The 21,991-nt window shown below is 43.4% G+C and overlaps 1 protein-coding gene across 2 annotated transcripts in view; it reads left to right on the top strand.

Moving 5' to 3' along the window:
* The first annotated feature begins 556 nt into the window (after window positions 1-556).
* The window catches only part of CYP27C1 (cytochrome P450 family 27 subfamily C member 1), a 34,552-nt gene continuing 13,117 nt past the window's right edge, over window positions 557-21,991 (top strand). Inside the window, exons 1-5 of one of the 2 annotated variants that reach the window (XM_060774024.2) lie at window positions 557-1,232; window positions 13,147-13,337; window positions 19,485-19,684; window positions 20,612-20,821; window positions 21,702-21,865. In XM_060774024.2, the coding sequence (XP_060630007.2) occupies window positions 849-1,232; window positions 13,147-13,337; window positions 19,485-19,684; window positions 20,612-20,821; window positions 21,702-21,865 (1,149 nt within the window). In that variant the 5' untranslated portion in view covers window positions 557-848. The remainder of the gene's footprint in view (window positions 1,233-13,146; window positions 13,338-19,484; window positions 19,685-20,611; window positions 20,822-21,701; window positions 21,866-21,991) is intronic. The other variant, XM_060774034.2, reaches the window with a different exon arrangement.

Genomic DNA, 21,991 nt, shown 5'->3' with positions numbered 1-21,991 from the left:
AGACAAGAGTTCTTTGTCCCACCCTGGTCATTCCACAGATATAGAAACCCAATTTTCCTAGTTCCAACAGACCTCATAACCTCTGAGGATGCTTGCCATAGATGCAAGCGAAATGTCAGGAGAGAATGCCTCTAGAACATGGCCATATAGCCTGAAAAAGCCTACAACAACCCAGGTTCCACACTATTGTGGGGGGCTATCTCCTTCCTCTACCTGCCTTATACACACATGTTAAGAGAAATTGTGTACAGATTTGAATAGACATCATGAGCTACCTTGGAGGTGAGATCTGGTCTAAACATGGGATTGATTTAGGTCCCAGCTCCAAGGTGTGCAAATGCCCCCAAATCCAGAACAGGAGACAAGTTCCACAACTATTATGGGGGGCTTTCTGTGTGCAATCCTCCTCCTTGCAGAGTTTGGCCGGGAAGGGTCCCCGAAGAAGAGGAAGGGCAGCTCCCCCGCCCGCCCCCCCCCCCGCCGGGTGGCCCAGATGGTGCGGAAAGATCCCCAGCGGGGGCCCAAAAGGCGGCCCGTTCCCAAGCGCCGGCAGGCAGGCAGGCAGGCAGTCAGGCACCAGAAAGGGGCCGGTGGGAAGATCTGACGTGTGAATGAAACCAAACCCTGCGCTGGAAGGCTCCTCTGGGGCCAGCCCGCCTTTCGGCAGCCTCGGGGGAGGGAGCCTTTCAAAGCATGGCCTGTGTAAACTGATGCTCGGGCAGGAAGGAGAGCCCGGGGGCGCGCCGCGGGGCCTGGCAAGCCGGGGAGGGCCAAGCTCCGTCCGCATGGGAGCCTGAGCTCTCTCTCCAGCGGAGCCAGTGGTGGTGGTGCGGGTCCCCTCTCCGGCCATGTCCCTCCTGGGCAAAGCGCTCAGGCTGGCCGCCGCCGCCGCCGCCGCCGGGCAGGTGCTGCTGGAGCCTCTTCCCCGGAGCCGCCTCCGCCCGGGACTCCTCTTCCTCCGCCGCCTCCGCCAGTGCCCCAAACTTTCCGAGGGCCCCCCCAAGGAGGCCACCAGAGCCACCGCCGAGGAGGACAAAGACGACGAGGAGGAGGAGGAGGAGGAAGAGGAGCGGGTGGCCGCCGAGGAGGGCCAAGGAGAGCCGGCTGGGCTCCAGGAGCAGCGCCCCGGGCCCGGAGTGAGGAGCCTGGAGGACATGCCCGGGCCCAGGACCCTCTCCAACCTGGTCGAGTTCTTCTGGAAGGATGGCTTTGGGCGCATCCACGAGATCCAGGTACTACTTCGGAGCCGGGGAGGACGGGATGAGGCACACCAGATCACACTAGAGAATCAATCCACTTCAAATCCAGATTCCGCCTCCTCCAGAATTCTGGGTTTAGGGAGTTTAGGGAGGTTGTTAAAAGCTCGTTCCTAAACTACAAACCCCAGAATCCTGGAGAAGGCAGAAACCGGATTTGAAGTGGAATCATCCTCCAGTGTGACGAAGGCCCAGGGGTTCCTATCTATGGCTATATATTCCTGCTGGGGATGGAGCCAAGGCGTCTGTCTATCCACCTACCTTCCTATCAACTAGACGCCTTGGATCTATCTCTGCTGAGGATCGATCCAAGGCGTCTCTATACACACACATAACATAAACACAAGCGCCTATTCGAATGCTACCTTGTGTGAAGATGTGTGTGTATGTATCTTTGGAGCCCCAAGGTGGTGCAGTGGGTTAAACCACTGAGCTGCTGACCAAAAGGTTGGCGGTTCGAATCCGGGGAGCAAAGTGAGCTCCTGCTATTAGCCCCAGCTTCTGCCAACCTAGCAGTTCGAAAACATGCAAATGTGAGTAGATCAATAGGTACCGCTTCTGCGGGAGGGTAACTGCACTCCATGCAGTCATGCTGGCCACATGACCTTGTAGGCGTCTGCGGACAACGCCGGCTCTTCGGCTTAGAAATGGAGATGAGCACCGACCCCCAGAGTCGGGCCTTGCTAGACTTAATGTCAGGGAGAAACTTTTACCTATATGTGTATGTATATTCCTACTGGGGACGGATCCAAGGGCTCTATCTCTGTATTGTCGAAGGCTTTCACGGCCGGAATCACGGGTTTGTTGTGAGTTTTCCCTCAGCCGAAAGAAACTCAGGAGTGAAACAGGAGCCAAAGAAGATGGGTGCTTATTGTAGTAAGACATAGGGTGTGTCTGTACGTATGTGTGAAAGAAAGAGACGCAGAGAGAGTAGCTCTGTTGTGTTGTGGAAGGTTTTCATGGCCAGAATCACTGGGTTGTTGTGAGTTTTCTGAGCTGTATTGGACATGTTCTAGAAGCATTCTCTCCTGACGTTTCGCCTGCATATATGGCAGGCATCCTCAGAGGTTGTGAGGTCTGTTGGAAACAAACGCCTACCTAAGATAGAGGCTTTGGATCCATCCCTAGCAGGAATATATATACATATTCACAATATATATCCATCTCACACAGACACACATGTATGTGTGCGCGCGCGCGCCTTGGATCCACCCCCAGCAGAGTTTGTTGTGGTTACAGGAGCTCAGGAGGCTCAGGCCCGGCTCGGACTGGGCTGGCAGGCCGCCAACCAGTCCCAGGTGCTGCAGGCTGTGCTTCAGACGGAGGAAGGAGCTGCCCTTGCCTAAGGAAGCCCTACGCAATGCATGGGGGTCGCCAGAAGCCTCCTCTCCCTGAGGAAAGGGGCAGGAGGCTCGTCGAGGAAGCGCCTGCTCTCGCGTTTGGTCCTCTCCATGTGGCCGGGTCCCTTGGAGAGAAGAAAGGCAGGCAGCAGCGCGAGGTACCGGCTCAAAGTTACACAACCTGCGGGGAGGAGGAGGAGGAGGAGGAGGCGGGCGCTTGGAAAGGCTTCCTTCCTTCCTTCCTTCCTCGCCAGGGAGAGGGAGCCCAAAGGCCCGGCTGAGGGCACGCCACACACTTCTGCATTGCTCTTCCACATTGTTCCTTCAAAAAGAGGGGGCCAGGCTGCGGAACACGCTACCCACCACCCCCAAAACATGGCCCACTTCCAGACACAGCTCTTTTCTCTACTCCCAGCTTTGCTCCTGAAGCACCCCACATACTAAATCAGGGGTCCTCAAACTTTTTAAACAGAGGGCCAGGTCACAGTTCCTCAAACTGTTGGAGGGCCAGATTATAATTTGACTAAAACATGAATGAATTCCTATGCACGCTGCACATATCTTATTTGTGGTGCAAAAACCACTTAAAAATAATACAATGATTAAAACGAAGAACAATTTAAAAATATATAAATTGATTAGTATTTCAATGGGAAGTGTGGGCCTGCTTTAGGCTGATGTTGTGTGCTTTCAATTCGTTTCAGACCTAGCTGAGCGAGGGCCAGGTAAATGACCTTGGAGGGCCGCATTCGGCCCCCGGGCCTTAGTTTGAAGACCCCTGTACTAAATACTCCCAGAGAGTGAGAAGTCCTTCCATACAGCCCTATATCCCAGAATATCCAGGCAGAAAATCCCACATTATCAGCTTTGAACTGGGTTGTCTGAATCCATACTCAAATAATGTAGGACTTTCTGCCTTGATATTCTGGGATATAGGGCTGTGTAGAAGGGTCCTTAGATATTCTCTGAGTGTAGAATCGGTCAATGTGGAAATCCTAATCTAGACTTCTGGAGAGTTGTGGTGCTACTACCTTGCACTGTGGTAATATATTTGGAGTACCCATTTTGTTGCTCATGGGGACTCCCCGTTTCCCCTCCCCCCACTTTGCATTATGGAACCATGGTAAATATTACAAATATTATTCAGGTAACCCCGTTCAAAGCAGATACTGTGGGATATTCTGTGTTGATCTTCTGGGATATAGGGTTGTGTGGACGGGCCCTGAGTCCACACTCAGACAATGTGGGAATTTCCTGCCTTGATATTCTGGGATATAGGGCTGTGTGGAAGGGCCCTGAGTTTTTCAGAGAAAGAACAGATATATTTCTCTTCCCTCAACCTCCCTCACTTGCATCCCACAAATGTCTCTCTTCAACCCACAATTATCTTCTCTGGATCCTATTTTGCCCCTATTCCCCTACGTGCCCTCTCAGTGCAAGATGGGGCTGAGAGAAGGAGCCCCAAAGGAACACTGTGTGTCTGTTTTCCACTGAGGGGCCAGCCCTTCCAGGCAAGCCCTATATCCCAGGATCTAATCCCAGGTTTTCTGCTTTAAAGTGGATGAGTCCACACTACCAGATAATCTGGGATAACCAGAAAACCTGTGATGACATCCTGGGGTATAGGGCCTGTCTAGAAGGGCCCTGAGTTTTTTCCCCCCGTATCAGGAGTGACTTGAAATATTGCAAGTCACTTCTGGTGTGAGAGAATTGGCCGCTCTTCCTGGATTCAAACATCCGATCAGAGAAGTCAGCCATAGCAGAGCACTTGATGAACCAACCTGGACACAGCATAATATTTGAGGACACAGAAATGCTGAACACTCTAACAACCACCATGTCAGACTACACAGAGACACCACTGAAATCCACAAGCATGTGGACAATTTCAACAAAAAGGAGAAAACCATGAAAATGAACAAAATCTGACTACCAATATCAAAAATTCTAAAATTAGGACAGTAAATGAAGAGCAACACTTAAAAAACAGCAGAATTCCAGACAAGTAACAATCAGGGCTAGCTAACACCTCCCAACAAAGGATTCACCCAGGCAGGAAGCAGCCAGGCTTTGAAGCTGCAAGGCCATTCAATGCTAATCAAGGTGGCCAATTGCAACATTCACATCTGCCTCAAAAGGTCAAGAGTTCTTTCTCTCACCCTGGAGATTCCACAGATATATAAACCTCACTTGTCCTAGTTTCCAACAGATCCTTCAACCTCTGAGGATGACTGCCATAGATACAGGCAAAAGGTCAGGAGAGAATGCTTCTGGAACATGGCCATACATCCCAGAAAACTCACAGCAACCCAGTAATTCTGGCCATGAAAGCCTTCAACAACACAACAGAGCTACTTTCTTTGTGTCCCACCACAACACACACCTATCTTCTTTGGCCCCTGTTTCACTCCTGAGTTTCTTTAGGTTGAGGAAAGCCCCATGTAAATACTGTCTCTCTATTTTCCACATAGTGATTTTTTTTTTCAGGGAAGGAATGGAGATCTCATCTATCTATTTCTGTATCGATCATTCCCTTCTCTCACTCAACCCCTAACTATCTTCCTGAGTCCCTATTTTGCTCCTCAATTCACACAGACTTGTGAGGAGGCAGCCCATGTAAATACTGTCTCTCTTTTCTGGTGGGAAGGATGCTGAAGTGAATCTTTCAGAGAAGGAACTGGGATATTCTTTCTCTCTCTCTCTCTCTCTCTCTCTCTTTCACACACATCAGCATTACCACCTTCCCCCAGCTGGTTCCTGGATGGCCAGCTTTCCCACATCTGGTCCCAGGCCCCGTTCCTCCCCCATCCTGTATACCCAATGGTTGCCATGGAACAGCCGTGTTTTCACACTGCATAGAGCGCATTTGTACCCCCCAAGGACCTGGTGTGCTTGCCATCCGCTCAGTTGCTGGCACTGGCTGACGGCACTAATGTTTCACATCTGTTTGCTAAACCTTTCCTCACAAGGCCGATTGTTTTGTGCTGCACATGGATTTTATTCACTCCATTGCTTAACTTTGGAAAGACTGAGGGGCAGCAACTTAAAAAATAATAATAAAAAGATTATATCATATCATGCAACTGTCCTGATTTGACTGAGGCACTGATTAATCCTCTTATCAGCCTATTTTTCCCCCCTTCCACTTTCTTCCATTATCTTGAGCTTACTTCAATTGCTGGAAAATGATTTCTAAGTGTAAAAACAGTTGCACGCAACTCTACAGAAGGAAAAAGGGAGGAAGAAGTAGGATCTTGCCCTTCACAATAGGCTCAGAGAAAAGAAAGTCACTGCAGTCTCTCCTAGTTGGGTGTTTTAGCAGGGAATAATGTAAAGCCCCTGGTGGCATAATGGGTTAAACTGCTGAGCTGCTGAACTTGCTGACCAAAAGGTTGGTGGTTTGATTCCAAGGAGCGGTTGAGCTTCTGCTGTTAGCCCAGCTCCAGCCAACCTAGTAGTTCAAAATCATGCACATGTGAGTAGATCAATAGGTACTGCTCTGCCAGCTCTTTGGCTTAGAAATGGAGATGAGCACCACCACCCAGAGTCGGACACAACTAGACTTAAAGTCAAGGGGAATTCTTTACCTTTAATGCAAGGCAGAAGAAAACGAAATGCACTGGTATAGAATGGGGTGACACTTGGCTTGAAATAAAAACTATGTGAAAGGGATCTAGGATTCTTAGTAGACCACAAGTCGAGCTTGAGTTAGCAGTGTGATGTGGCAGCATAAAAAGCTAATGCAATTCTAGATAGCATCAATAGGAGTAGAGTGTTGAGGTCGAGGGAAGTTATAGGTGAAATGCATCCAGTTTATTCGGGCTCACTCAAATAATTTTGCTGCATGAAGGGAAGCTGAAAATCCTGGGCTCCTTATTGGGAGCAAGGTGGGAGATAGTGATAGACAGGGGTGGCTCAACCCATTACACAAAGTAAGCATTTGCAGTCTAGTTGATTTTGCCCAGGGGCACTCTTGAGGCATTCTTAGTGGAAAATAGACCTTGACATATGCGAGTTGTAGTTACTGGGATGTATAGTTCACCTACAATCAAAAAGCATTCTGAACTCCAGCAATGATGGAATTGAACTAAATATGGCACACAGAACTCCCATGACGAACAGAAAATATATATCAGTGATTGGTTGAGGAGGGGGGGGGGGCACCAAAATACTGTTTGCTTACCATTGAAAATTACCTAGGGCCTCCTCTGGTGATAGATGATAGATGATGATAATGATGATAATAATAATAATACTTTATTTATATACCACTCTATCTCTCCAAGAGGACTCAGGGTGGTTTCCAATATAATGCAAAACATTAAATTGCCAGAAGAGAAAACCATACAACAAAATTAAACATCTTAAAGCATAAACATAAACAATCAACCAACATTTAAAATTCAGTTTCAATTTTACTCCATCAGATGGGTTCAAATTACCAATGGCTAGAATTACAAAATGGACATGGCCACCTATGGAAGTGCTGGGCAAGGGCTAGTGCAACAGGGTATCATAGGGCCGGGGAAGTGGATAAAGTGCAGAGCGGGGTCCTAGACAGACAGACAGACAGATAGAATCTCTCCACATTTCAAGGTGTCTGTAAAATATAACACTATTTGTGCCAAGGAAGGAGGTGAAGGGGGCGATGATAAAGGAAAGGCCTTCATTCTCAGCATTGATAGAGACAACATTATTAAGTTCCCTCTTTCCATGAGAGGTATGGCAGGAGGAAAGACAGGTTTCAATAGTCATATTGGACTAATGGCCAGAGAACCTTGCCTTTCCCAGTCTGGCTTACTCACACGTGATTTACTGTCTCTATAAGCCCAGCCAGCTTATCCAAAACCTTGTGAAACTGAGTACCCATCATATTCCAACCTTCCTTGTTCATTGTCGGTAGACCGGACATGGGCTCAAATCAGAATGACATAGAAAGGGATGTTCAGGAGAGGCCACCACTTCTTTTTTCAAAGTGGAAAGGAAGACATGCTTCAGGAGAAAGCATTTACAGATTGGAAAACTCACAGTGATCCACTTACAGATCTTCTTACACAACCATGTCTCCTGTCCTCACCCCGTTATGTGTAGTTACTAAAGAAGGGCCCAAGACTGAAACATACATCTCCTAGTCAAAACATCCTGCAACAGCTCTGGCTTGGATTCAGAAAATCTTGCTGTGTGAGTGTGGATCACAAGAGCTCGTTTTGAGAAGGCGCAGACAGAAAGGGAAATTGGCATGAAAATATGTAATACAAATGCTCTAGCCGAAGGGCTTTTGTACCTTAGAGCAGGGCAGGGATGAGAACTGGAATAAACCCAACAAACTTGATCAGAAGACGTGGATATACCTCAGTCTATTTTATAGTCAATACTTCATTAGTATAGAAATGAACAACTTCCTCTTGAAAAAGATTTCCCATACGTGTCATTGCAAGTAACCAAAACTGCCTCTGGGTTCCATTTGGAGACTAGATACAATACAGTTGTAATTATCATTATTTTTTGTTTGTTTGTTTGTTTGTTTTTATCCTGCTTTTCTCCCATAGGTGAGATTCAAAGCGGTGAACAAATGGTTAAAAACAAACAGGACATTATAAAAGAGCACATCATCCCCCAACCCAACCAAGTAAACAATAAACAAACCCATTGCATGGACACATTACATAAGCCATATGAAATAATCATAATAAATAACAACATTTATAATTATAATTAAAAATCCCTGGGCCTCAGGTCGCTGAGGTTATCCTTAAAACATTCTACTAAAAAAAATCTGAAAGCTCCGAATCTTTGGCCGTGTGAACCTTACCAGATCGAGATAGCCTTCAGTGATGAGTCTTGGCAGTAATCACTGGTTGCCTTGTCTTAGTTTATTATGGGTTGTCAGGGAAGGCCTGCTTCCATAGAAAGGCCAGCAACAAGGGGGCCAAATACATCTCTCTGGGGAGGGAGTCCCAGAGCCATGGGACCACTAACCACAAGGCCCTCTCTCATTCCTACCAACTATTCTTGTGAAGGTGGTGGAGCCAAGAGAAGGGCCTCTCCTGATAATCTCAGGGCTCCTGTGGGCTGATAGGAGAAGATGTGGTTCCTCAAGTAGGCTGGGCCTGAATCATTTAGAACAGTGGTTCTCAACCTGTGAGTCTCCAGATGTTTTGGCCTTCAACTCCCAGAATTCCTAACAGCTGGTAAACTGGCTGGGATTTCTAGGTGTTGTAGGCCAAAACACCTGAGGACCCACAGGTTGAGAATTACTGGTTTAGGGCTTTATAGGCTAAAGCCAGCACCTTGAATTGCACCCAGAAACAAACTGGGAGGCAGTGTAGCTGCTTCAGGAGCAGGGTAGTTCTTTCCATATATCCCGCTCCCGTGAGCAATCTTGCTGCATAATCCATTCAGCCAGTGGTTCTCCACCTGTGGATCACCAGCTGTTTGGCCTTCAACTCCCAGAAATCCAAACAGCTGGTAAACTGGTTGGGATTTCTGGGTGTTGTAGTCCAAAAGACCTGGGGACCCACAGGTTGAGAACTACTGCATTAAGCAGATAATCCACATTGTTTTCTGTTCTACAAAGGAAAAGAGTACAGTCATCCCTCCATATTTGTGGTTTTGACTTTTGCAGATTTGATTATTCATGGAACAGATTAACATGTTCTCTCTAGGAATGTTTAGATCCTTCAGTATGACTCTATAGTCAACTTCCTCCAGTAATGCTGGAGGACCTAGAGATTTCTAGAGAGAACAGCTGTCTAGGAATCTTTAGGTCTTCTTTATATGATTCTATGGTCAGGCATGCTGGAAGACCTTGACATTTCTAGAGAGATGTTCTCTCGGGTAAAAAAATCAGCATGGGTTTATTTGGAATTTTTCACTTTTATCAGGGTTCTGTTCCCCTAACTCCAGTGAATGTGAAGAGTGACTGTAGACTCGCCATAAATCCAATTTTCACCACATAAAGATTCCTGCATCTTTGTAACTCTATTATCTATGGCTAGATTGCTAGCCTCTCTTTCTCCCCAAATGATCAACTGCACGATGTGTGTGTGAAATAGAAACTAAGTGAGTGGGTCAGTGTGTGAGTGTGAGTGAAAGTGTTGCTATGAAGTTCTGAGCTGCATCTGAAAAACAAGGTAGATTTTTTTTGTCTGACTAGCCATCCCCTGCCATGTGTTGCTGTGGCCCAGTCTGTGTATATGTGTTTTTTGTGTGTATATATATATGTGTGTGTGTATATGTTTATATATGTGGTTTGGTGGATGCATTGTAATGTAATTTTTAATTTTTGGCTTTTTTAATCTCTTCTGCTGTGTTTTTCAGTGTTTTTATGAGTGATGGTCACTTGTTGGCTTGATAGGTATATTGTGTCCAAATTTGGTGTCAATTCGCCCAGTGGTTTTTGAGTTATGTTAATCCCACAAAGGAACATGGCATTTTTATTTATATAGATTCAGAAGAGCTCTCCTTATATTTATTTTGTGTAATAAGAAGCCAGACATCTCTCATACATTTTCCTGAACAAAATATACTGTTATAGTCCCAATCAATCAATCCAGGAAGAGTTCCTTCTTCCAGTTTTGTATTCCAGCAGTGAATGTTAAGAGTCCCTGCTGCATTCATATTCACTTATAAAATTTAATCCATCTTCTTACATTGGTTGTACGATGTGATGGATAAGTAATGTTAAAGGGCAAGAAACGAATCAAGCTTGACTAATACACTCAAAGCTTCTGCGACTGAAAGATATAAGTTAGAGCGCATGGACTTTTAGCAGTTTATTGGAAAGCTACAGGAAATGGCTGTAATAAGCAAGCGTGACTCAGTCTGTTGCACTTTTTTGGTTGCTGTTCAGATGTCTTATGCAAACCATTCATCTTATGCAACACTTCAAATGAATTAATAAAATTTTGTTATTATCACAGAGAACACGATAAAAAAATTAGTCAGACTCCTTCGAAGCCGCAGATACTTAAATGATGCAGTTTGATGCACAAATGTTCCATGCATCGCACCATATGGGAAGGGGGAGGGAGCGGAGGGGTTACAAAGAAGGTTCTGTTTGTCAGTAACCTGACTCCAACAGTTAAGTCAGGCCATAACATCTAGTCTTAGCACTGAGTTGGCTAAAGGGAAAAACATCTTTAATTCAGAAAGAGCTGTGGTTATGAAGTATGGAACAGAAGGGCAGAGAAATGCTTTTCGTCACCCCAAAAGCTAAAGTTTTGTATGTGAATTGTTATGTGCCCCCAAAGAGGAGAAAAAAAATCTTTTAAGACAATTCAGTAATTAGTGGAAGAAAGATCAAGCCCTCACTATTCAAAATATCAAACAGACCTCATAGCCCTGTTGCCATATGGAAGTGGTACACAAAATGCCACTGGAGCCTTGAATCTGTGCTGGAAGCGCTACTGAACAATTGCTTTTGTCATTGTCTGTGTTCCAGACAGTTTGCTTCCATGTGTGTGCATGAATCTCTTTATATTTTTTTCAAACAAAATTACAAAGCATACACAAAGAGCAAACGGGTTAGTAATTTAGGGAAATATTATATTGCATAATTTACTGTATTAAGCTTATTCATTGAATCAGCTGTCAAAATCCAACAGGATTGCTGATGGCATGTTATCTCTGCCAGTCTGGCTGTGCTAATGATCTAGGGCAAAGGCAGCTCCATCTTCTCCAGGTGTGCAGTTACAATCTATTACACAATTGCAATGCTTTAATCTACATACTACTTTAGTGAACTCATGTTTTCTATCAGCACTTTGATGGGTTACATAGAAACAGGTTTTTGAAGCTGGCCCTGCAGTCTTACTCAAGCTCATTACTTGCACTGGCAGTCACACTTAAGAGATAGCACAACAATGTGATTATTGACACTGCTGTGCTTGAAACTGTCCTCTGCTATGACAAAATGCAATGGATAGTACTGATTTAGTGGGAAAAATAGCCCAGCAGAACATCAGAGAATAGCATCCAAACTAGTCTTTTGGGTGACTAGTAATTTTCATGTCATTTGATGTTACATTAGTGTTGGCGAGAAAACTTGATTATAGCACTGTTACTGCCAGTGTGGATCAAGCAGTTTGCATCCTTGTCAGTGGTAGAAACATGATAAGAGTGAGAGGGAAAACTGGTTCTTGATTATTTTTTCTTGTCATCCCACTGGGACATCTGGGTTGGTGTCCTCTCTGGAACAAGAGAGGAGATAACAAGAGTTACTACAAAGAGAAGAAAGAACTGGTAAAAAAATCACACCCTTCCAGTTTTCAAGAACCTTCCCTATGACTTCTCCTCACATATTTATACATGGCCCTCATTATGTCTCCTCTCAGCCTTCTCTTCTGCAGGCTAAACATGCCCAGCTCTTTATGCCTCTCCTCATAGGGCTTGTTCTCCAGACCTTTGATCATTTTAGTCGCTCTTCTCTGGACACATTCCAGCTTGTCAACATCTCCCTTCAATTGGAGTGCCCAGAACTGGACACAGTGTGATTCCAGGTGTGGTCTGGCCAAGGTAGAACAGAGGGGTAACATGACTTCCCTAGATCTAGATACTATACTCATATTTATGCAGGCCAAAATCTCATTGACATTTTTTGCCACCGCATGACATTATTGGCTCATGTTTAACTTGTTGTCCACGAGGACTCCAAGATCTTTTTCACACGTACTGCTGTTGATCCAGGCATTTCCCGTTCTGTAACTTTTGCATTTCATTTTTTCTGCCTAAGTGGAGTATCTTGCATTTTTCCCTGTTGAACTTCATTTTGTTAGTTTTGAATATTTGAGTATTTATATTTTTCCTTCAATCTGGTCACCTTGAGGCAGCATACACTAAAACAACATGGTTAGTTTAAAACAATGGAAGCAGTAAAAAAAGGTTTTTAGGCTAAAACACATTGGACCATTAAAAAGGTTAAAAGTAGACATATTATGCAAGTTAAAATAATTGAAAACAATTAAAAACCATGCACATGATTGGTTCTGAAGAACACCAAAGACGCCTGGAAGCAATGATATTTTCACTTGTCATTGAAGTAGCAGCAATGTAGATGCCAGTCAGGCTTCTAGGAAGGGCATTCTATAACTGGACGGTGACATTAGAGAACCCCTCTCCCTTCACCTTTGTCAGCATTCAGTTTAAAATCACACCAAGCACCTTTGTCCTTCTTTTGCACAATTCCTTTAACTTTGTGTGAGACTCTGTGCATCCAAGGAAATATAATTTTCCCTGATTGCTTAAATCTCGGAAACAGGATATCTCCAAGCTTCTTGCAGGTGCTGGATCGCCACTTTAATGTACCCGATTGTTACAATAATAAGATGTACTGTACTTTGAAAAGCAGAATATTGGTGCAATCTAAGGTTGTTGGATACTATAGAAAGACAGAAGACCATAGAATTTAATTTGCTGTAGTTAGGTTAGATGTTCCTAATGTGATTCCTGACTTCTAAATCACCAATGCAAATTAGAAAACATGATTGTACAGCTGTATAATATTTGACAGTGAAAATGAATAATGTATTTGTTTATTTTTTTGTTCATAGCAGAAGCACGTTCAGGAATATGGAAAAATTTTCAAGTCACATTTTGGTCCCAAACTAGTTGTATCCATTGCAGATCGAGACCTGGTTGCTCAGGTTCTCCGCGAAGAAGGCTCTGCACCCCAACGGGCTGACATGGATTCCTGGCAGGAATACAGAGATTTACGAGGGAGAGCAACAGGACTTATATCTGCGTGAGTGCAATGGAATTTTTGGCTTTGTGTTGCCAAACAGTGCTACTATCTTGGCAATCCCCAAACAAGAATCTGATGATGCATTCAAAACTGGTTTTGATTAATGTGTTTCTTTAAAGAATGTGCTAGTATCACGATTGTGTACCTATGGGATGACTGTTGGCAAATGCCCTTAGGGGACATTCAAGCTAATTACTGATGTAATGTGCTTATTCAAAGGAAAGCCAATCCCTGCATGAGTCACAGACATTCTTCTGCTTTCATGGGTGGTGGTGGGGAGACAAAGCATCAGCAACTGAGGGGGGGGGGGGGTTAATGTAAAAAGAACTGGCTTGTGTATTATAAAAGTTCAACAAAAAAGAAATGCTTCTTGGTAATAATAATAATAATAATAATAATAATAATAATAATAATGTTATTCTTCTATCCCGCCACCATCTCCCTGAAGGGACTCATAGCGGCTTACATGGGGACCGAGCCCAGCAAAAACAGGAGTAAAATATAGCACAATTAAAATACATTGCATTGCAATAATTAAAACAATAAAACTGTGAAATAGACATCATGAAAACATAAAAACATAAATAACCATCAACCAGTAGCTGAGAACAGTAGGCGTGTTCAGATCTAGGAGGGCGGGGCAAGGGCTTGTGCAATACAGCTGTAAAGGCAGGGCTGGTAATAAAGTGCTACAGAGCCAGACAGTAAGTTAGGGCTAGGGGGGTGTAATCAATAGATGAACCGATGAATCAAAAGCACATTGAAACATCCAAGTTTTAAGGTCTTTATGGAAGGTGGACAGGGTGGGGCTAATCTTATCTCCCTGGGGAGAGAGTTCTAGAGGCACTTTTATCCCCTAATCTACTCTAAATCCCTGCCAGAAACTTGTTTCTATTCAGCCTAGACTGTGTTATCAATTTCTCTCTTAACCTGGCAGAGTGCCAGAGAGATTGTTGAACTATTCTGTTCTGTCTGAAAACATGCCTTCTATCTTCTGGCTCATTAATTTCTGCAGCTGGGCCAGGTGCCGAGCTATTCTCAAGCTCAAAGGCCTGGGAATTCTCTGGTAGCAATTCAGGCCCTCTTCCAGAGACTATCCCATCATCCCCCAACTCTTCAGGAACATTCTCATCAGCAAAAACACTTGGAACAGGAATCTCATGGTCATTCTCTGCATCTAAAGCACCTTCATCATTAGAGACAGTATTATCATTGTCATTCCCAATGTCATTAGAACCAGCGTTGTCATTCCCAACATCCAGAGTGCCCTGATAATTAGACACAGCCACAGGCTGAACTCCAATAGAAGGTCCTCTCCCTCATACCCACCAACCGTGCTTGTGACAGAGGCAGGAGCGAGAGAAGGGCCTTCCTAGCAGATCTTAAAGCCCTCGCTACTTACATTATTTAAAAATAAGTAGCATTTAATGACAATTGTTCTTGACTCTACAACTGAGTTGCTAACTCTCACCACCCCACTGGAGCTTTAGTAACTTCCTTCTCACAGGCTGGGGTGAATGAAATGACATTCTTGTCAAAAATTAGATTGCATCTTCTGGTTTCTCCTGCATGTGTGAATTGTGTTACTAAAGTGATACTTTGGTATGCCAATTACAACATGAAACAGCAGTTATGCAGACATTCATTTTCACAATGCTCTTTGTTTCCCCTTTCCAAACAACAATGCATATCATCATTTTTGAAGGGAGATAGCAAATGGTGAGGGACCTATAGAGCCACATATGTCATAACGACTGATCTGATATGACCTGACTGATCTGAAATACTACATCACAGTTGTGTGACATAAACTTCCACTTGTGGTGTTATATAGCCCTTGTCTTGATTGTATCACATATTGATTGTATTACATAGCTCTTGTCTTGAATGGCAAAGCTACATGGCTGAATGCACACTAAAATGTGCAGTCAAAATGCCCAACAAAATGTACGTGAACAATTATATCTCAGTCATAACTATGTTTCCACAACTTTAAACTGAATGCAGGTCTTTGACATTGAACAAACACCCATCATTAACATAGGCTATCACTCGTGGCCGAGTATGATTGTCTTCCAGGGGTAGATCTTGGCGGTGGGCCCGCAAGTGACGGTAGAGACCTATTCTGAATTTGCATGATCTTTGTAGTGAGAACATCAATTTCCAGATAAAAGGTGGTCCTGACAAGGGTTTGCTAAGTGTGCCCTCCTTTTGGCACATGTCTACCTTTTGCCCTCTATCCATGTCTCTTGAAAATCCACAGTAATGTTAGTAATAACTGAGGGCCAGGACTTTCCTGTTCTCGGTGTTTATTCTACATTTTTAAAGGTTAGCTTTAAGCCCATCTTTAAATCTCTTTTGCTTTCCATCGACATTCTGTTTTCTGTTCTTGAGCTGAGAGCTTTGAACTTTGGGAGACAGTGATCGGGAGATGGTGATCAGTCAACATGGCCAGTCCAGTGAAGTTGATGACAGAGGATCGTTACTTCAGTGTTGATGGTCTTTGCTTCTTCCGGAATGCTGACATTTGCCCGCCTGTCTTCCCAAGAGATTTGCAAGATTTTTTGAAGGCAACTCTGATAGAATTGTTCCAGAAATTGAGAGTGATTTTTGTAGATGTTTCTCAGTAATATAACAGTGTGGGAAGGACAATAGCTTTATGAACAAACATCTTGGTATTTCTATAAATAACCTGATCCTTGAACACTCTCAGCTACATTCAAGAAAATGTTGCACTCACACAGCTCAGACAGTGTTGTTCTTCTGGTATGGCTGTACCAGGTGCTCCAACTTTTTTTCTTTTTCTGAGTGTTTGCATGTATTCCTAGGTTCCATGCATTTTGCAATAAAGTGGCTTCCCTTGTTTTGCAATTATAGGGCCAATGACCCATCAATAATCATTAGGTTCTTTAGTTCCGCCCCTTTTTCTGGGTTTAGGAGGGAAAAAGGGGACCTCTAGTTCAGTTCACACAGAGAAGCCTTTCGTACAGGACGTGAATCAGTTCCACCTGTAGAAAGCTTCGTCTTTTACAGCTTTTGCTGTGGGGAATTCAGTCCCACAGCTCTACAGAGAAGCATAGCTTTGCTGGGGGGAGTTCAGTCCCACAGCTCTACAGCCAGCTCTTTGCTGGAGAAATACAGCTCCACAGCTTTACAGCCAGCCTTCGCTGGGAATTGAAGACATTCTTTCCTCTTGGAAATATACAAAAGGACTCTGTTTGGTAAGGTCCACTCACGGCAGCCATAACGCAATTTGGACCGGGTGTAGGGGCCCACGCCAGCAGAGCCTAAGACAGATTGCCCAGATAGAGGTCAAGGATTTCCCTGATAGTGAAGAAACAGTTTATGAAGATAGTTGCCTGTCCCTTGTGGACAAGATTAAGAAAGCTACCAGTTGATTCAAAGCCTTGAAATATTTGTTTGATTTATTGAAGACCTAAGCACTAATAAAGAACTTTGTTAAACTTTCCAAGTTTCTAAAGACTTTGTTTAGGGAAATCCAAAGGGCCTCTAATCCGAGGCACCCCCGGCATACAGAACATGTCCTGTCTACAGACCTTTTCACAGGCCCAGTGCGTGACAGCACAGTTGTATTTCGGCATCGATGTCAACTTTTGTGGAGAAGTGGCTGCTTAGGTTGCGGCAATGGTAAACATTTTCTGCCATTACACCATTAAGCTTTATTGCTGGCATTGGAGAGAGATCGGCAAGTGCCTGCTGGAAGAACACTTTGGTTTTCTTGATGTTCAGTGAGAGACCAAGCTTTTCATATGCTTCTGCAAAGGTGTTTAAAAGTGACTTTTAGGTCTTCCTCTGAATGAGTACAGACTACAGTATCAACAGCATACTGGAGTTTTATAACAGAAGTTGTTGTGACTCTACTTTTGGCTTTCAGCCTGCTGAGTTTAAAGAATTTGCCATCTGTCCAATAGGTGATTTCCACACTGGTGGGAAGCTTCCCGTCAACAAGGTGCATAATCCTTGCTACAAAGATGGAAAATAAGATTGGGGCAATAACACATCCCTGCTTGACACCTGATCCCACCTTAAATGGATCACTTTGGGAGCCATTGCTGTTCAAGACTGTTGCCATACTGTCATCATGGAGAAGCTGCAAGATGTTCACAAATTTATCAGAGCATTCAATTTTTAGGAGGATGGTCCAGAGAGTGTTGCGATTCACTGTGTCGAATGCCTTTGTTAGGTCAGTGAATGCCATGTATAGAGTTTGTGAGGATTTTCTTGGCTAAGTTAAAAGGGAGAAACCTGGGTAGTTTCCATAGTCTGTTCTTTCTCCCTTCTTGAAAAGAGTGGCATCCTTGAAGTCTTGTGGGATCTTCTTGTTCGCCTACACTTTTTCAATGAGCTTGTGGAGTTGTTGTGTCAGCTCAGGTCCACCTCCTTTAAAAATATTCTGCAGGAATCCCATCAGGTCCACTGACTTTCTTTTTTTAAAAAATGGTTGATGGCTTTACTGACTTCCTCCAAGGTATGCAGTGCTGCAAGCTCATCCTTGGAACAAACATACAGCAGTTTGAAACATCAACAACTAACATACAAATCACAAGTAAAAAGAGCAGACACTGACTTTAATGTTGCTTACAGTAGTTCTGGCTGCCTTCCTTGGAAATGGTAACTCTCCTTGCCCGCTAAAAACAATTTGAGAGTGGTGGGAAATCCTCAAGGAGCACATTTTAGAGATTATAGAGGCCTGCAAAAGGAAGTGGCATCACTGGAGGAGTGGGGAGAGAACCACACTGGATGACACCATCAGATGACACCAAAATGACTGTATGTTTTTGTCCAGTGCTTTAGCATAAGTTTGTGATTTTTAATAGAAATATCACTTCAATTAGTTTTTTGTGGCTTATTCGTTCAGTCACTTCCGACTCCTTGTGACCTATGGACCAGTCCATGCCAGAGCTCCCTGTCGGCCGTTGTCATCCCCAGCTCCTTCAAGGTCGAGTGAGTCACTTCAAGGATGACATCCATCCATCTTGCCCTTGGTCACTCTTCCTTTTTCCTTCCATTTTCCCCAGCATCATTATTTTCTCCAATCTATCTTGTCTTCTCATTATGTGGCCAAAGTACTTCATCTTTGCCGTTAATATCCTTCCATCCAGTGAGCAGTCAAGCTTTATTTCCTGGAGTATGGACTGGTTTGATCTTCTTGCACTCCAAGGCACTCTCAGAATTTTCCTCCAACACAATTCAAAGGCATCTATATTTCTTCGCTCAGCCTTTCTTGTGATCCAGCTCTCACATCCATAGGTTACTACTGGGAATACCTCTGCTTTAACTATGCAGACATTTTTCCAGTGTGATGTCTCTACTCTTCACTATTTTATCGAGATTGATCATTGCTCTCCTCCCAAAAAGTAAATATCTTCTGATATCCTGGCTGCAGTCCACGTCTCCAGTAATCTTTGCACCTAGAAATGCACATTCTGCCACTGCTTCTACATTTTCTTCCTCTATTTGCCAGTTATCAGTCAGTCTTGTTGCCATAATTTTGGTTTTTTTATGTTTAACTGCAACCCAGCTTTTGTACTTTCTTCTTTCACCTTGGTAGGCTGCTAGGAATTATGCGAGTTGAAGTCCAAAATAACTGGAGGGCCAAGGTTTGTCCATGCCTGATGTCGATCCATATAATTCAATTCAGTGCAATTAAAGTGCATTATTTGGGTCTACACTGATCATATAAAACAGATTCAATCTGCATTATATGGCAATGTAGATCCAGCCATAGTCTGTCAAATAGTTTGAACTTACTTCATATCTTTTACAACCAATACTTTGAATTGTGCCCAGAAACAGAGCTAGCAATTAGCGGAGCTTTTGGAGCACTTAAAACTCCAAGTGCAGCATTTTGCCCCAGACTTATCCCAAGGATGAATTCATTCTACTTATTATATGCAATTATATATAATTTGGGGGATTTGCATGCATAATTTATATCAAGTAATTTCTGTTTCTTACTGGAATAAAGAAGAAATATGAAGAAATAATTGTTACACCTACATTTTCCCTCCCGCAACAATTTTTCAAATAAAAAACACTTTGGTTTATTGCCTCCTAATGGGAACAGCCTGCTTTATCTTTTGGAACAAAATGTGATCAATATGATTTTTAATTTATTTATTCCAGAGAGGGGGAACAGTGGCTAAAAATGAGGCGCGTACTAAGACAAAAAATGGTGAAACCCAAAGATGTTGCCATTTTCTCTGGAGGAGTTAATGAAGTTATTACAGATTTGATTAAGAGGATCCGTATTCTGAGAAATCAAGAGGAAGATGGAGAAACAGTGACAAATGTCAACAGCCTTTTTTTCAAGTATTCAATGGAAGGTGAGGTTTCTTTAAAAGGAATGGGCTTTAAACCAAGTGGCTGTGCTAATGATGACTGCTGTTGTGCTATTTATGTCAACAGGTGTAAAATCCTAGAAATGTTTCACATAAAGGTATGTTGCCATAATAGGCACTATTTCAGTATGGCGTTAAGATGGTGTCTTGTGTCACAATACAGCACCATCACAATAATATTATTTTGCTGTGGTTTAATTTGGTGGCACCAGTGAACATGTGAAGTTGGCATTAAATGACACTGTTTTTTCACCTGCACTTACTACTAGTATGCTTTATTTCCTTCTGAGTTGTGTTTTCAGAGCTTGTAGGCACATATTTCAGTAAGATGTATGCTGAGTCAGTGGAACTTGCTTCCAGACTATATGCAAAGCAATTTGAACTTTTCCTGTAGAGCAAGTTAGTTCTGTACTGTAAGGATGCAGCCCACCTTTTTGGAATGATACTACTTTTCATACTTTTAACAGCCTTGGCTGCATCCTGTAGAATACTTGGATTTGAAGTTTGGGGAGGTACTAAGGAGTGCTCTGGCTCAGACGTATAATACCTCTGTTTAAACCGCAACCACAGTAGTATTACTGTGCCATGTGAAAATGCCCTAAGGCTTCATCTGTAGTGTAGAATTAATGCACTCAACACCACTTTAACTGCCATGGCTTAAAGCTATGAAATCACATGAGTTGTAGTTTGGTGAGCAGCCAGCATTCTAAAGACCTTGTGAAAACTACAGTTTGGGAGCACTGAGCCATGGCCATTAAAGTGGTGTCAAACTGCATTAATAATACAGTGTAGATGCACCTCAAACCTCATTGAGATCACTGTAACTTATTTTTTAATAAACAGATACATGATTGTTTTATGACTTGCTTTGAAAAAAGTATAATAAATTCCACATTGTTCTTTTTTGTGCAGGAGTGGCAACTGTTTTGTTTGAGTGCCGCTTGGGGTGTCTGGAGAATGACATTCCTCAGAACACTGTCGAATACATTGAAGCACTGGAACTGATGTTCAGCAGTTTCAAAACTACCATGTATGCAGGAGCCATTCCCAAATGGCTTCGTCCAATTATCCCAAAACCTTGGAGAGAATTCTGTAGGTCATGGGATGGACTCTTTAAATTTAGTAAGTTTAAAAAAAAAAATCTATTTGAATGTAATTTCATTTCTCCAGTATGGCATGAGAAGCCCCCGGTGGTGCAGTGGGTTAAACCTTTGTGCTGGAAGGACTGAAGACCAACAGGTCGGAGGTTGGAATCCAGGGAGAGTGTGGATGAGCTCCCTCTGTCAGCTCCAGCTCCTCACGCGGGGACATGAGAGAAGCCTCCTACAAGGATGGTAAAACATCAAAAAAAATCCTGGAGTCCCCTGGGCAACGTCCTTGCAGATGGCCAATTCTCTCACACCAGAAGTGACTTGCAGTTTCTCAAATCACTCCTGACACGAAAAAAAAGTATGACATGGGAATCAGAAAGAGTCAGACTATGCATTACATACTAGATGATAATGATGATGATGATGATGATGAAGATATATTTATAACCCACCCCATCTCCCTGGGGGTGGGGGGAGACAGGGTGGTAAGTAATGCATAGACTGACTCTGATTAAAGATTTCTTTAAGAAAATAGCTTGATGTGAAATCCTAGATCTGTGCAGGAAAAGCTACTGTAGTGGCTTATAATAGAAGTGGAATTTTGTGTCCCTTCAGATCAGTGGTTCTCAACCTGGGGTCCCCAGATGTTTTTGGCCTTCAACTCCCAAAAATCCTAACAGCTGGTAAAGTGGCTGGGATTTCTGGAAGTTGTAGGCCAAAAACATCTGAGGACCCCAGGTTGAGAACCACTGCTTCAGATATTGCTAGATGGAAATTTCCAGCTGCATTTTCCCCCCAAAATCTATACTGAAGATCTCATATTGGTTTGTGGCCAACACATCACAAATCAGAAATAACAGCATGAAATGTGACATGTCAGTGATTAACCTTTTCACCTTTTCCTCACAAAGGCCAAATTCACGTTGACAACAAATTACACCATATAAAATCCCGTTTAGACAAAGGAGAAGAGTTAAAGGGTGGACTTCTCACAACTCTGCTTCGAAGTAAAGAACTCACCATTGAAGAAATCTATGCCAATATGACTGAAATGCTGTTGGCAGGAGTCGATACAGTAAGTTCAGAGTTGATACTATTAATTTTAATAGTAGGCATAGTAATTTATTGGTGTCATGCTGGTTTTAGTTAAGTTCTTATAACTTGAGGCTATTTTAGATGCTTTTAAAGAGTTTTATGACAT

Source organism: Anolis sagrei, chromosome 1 (assembly GCF_037176765.1).
Source record: "Anolis sagrei isolate rAnoSag1 chromosome 1, rAnoSag1.mat, whole genome shotgun sequence".
Classification (NCBI taxonomy): domain Eukaryota; kingdom Metazoa; phylum Chordata; class Lepidosauria; order Squamata; family Dactyloidae; genus Anolis; species Anolis sagrei.
This window is presented reverse-complemented; position numbering and strand designations above follow the sequence as displayed.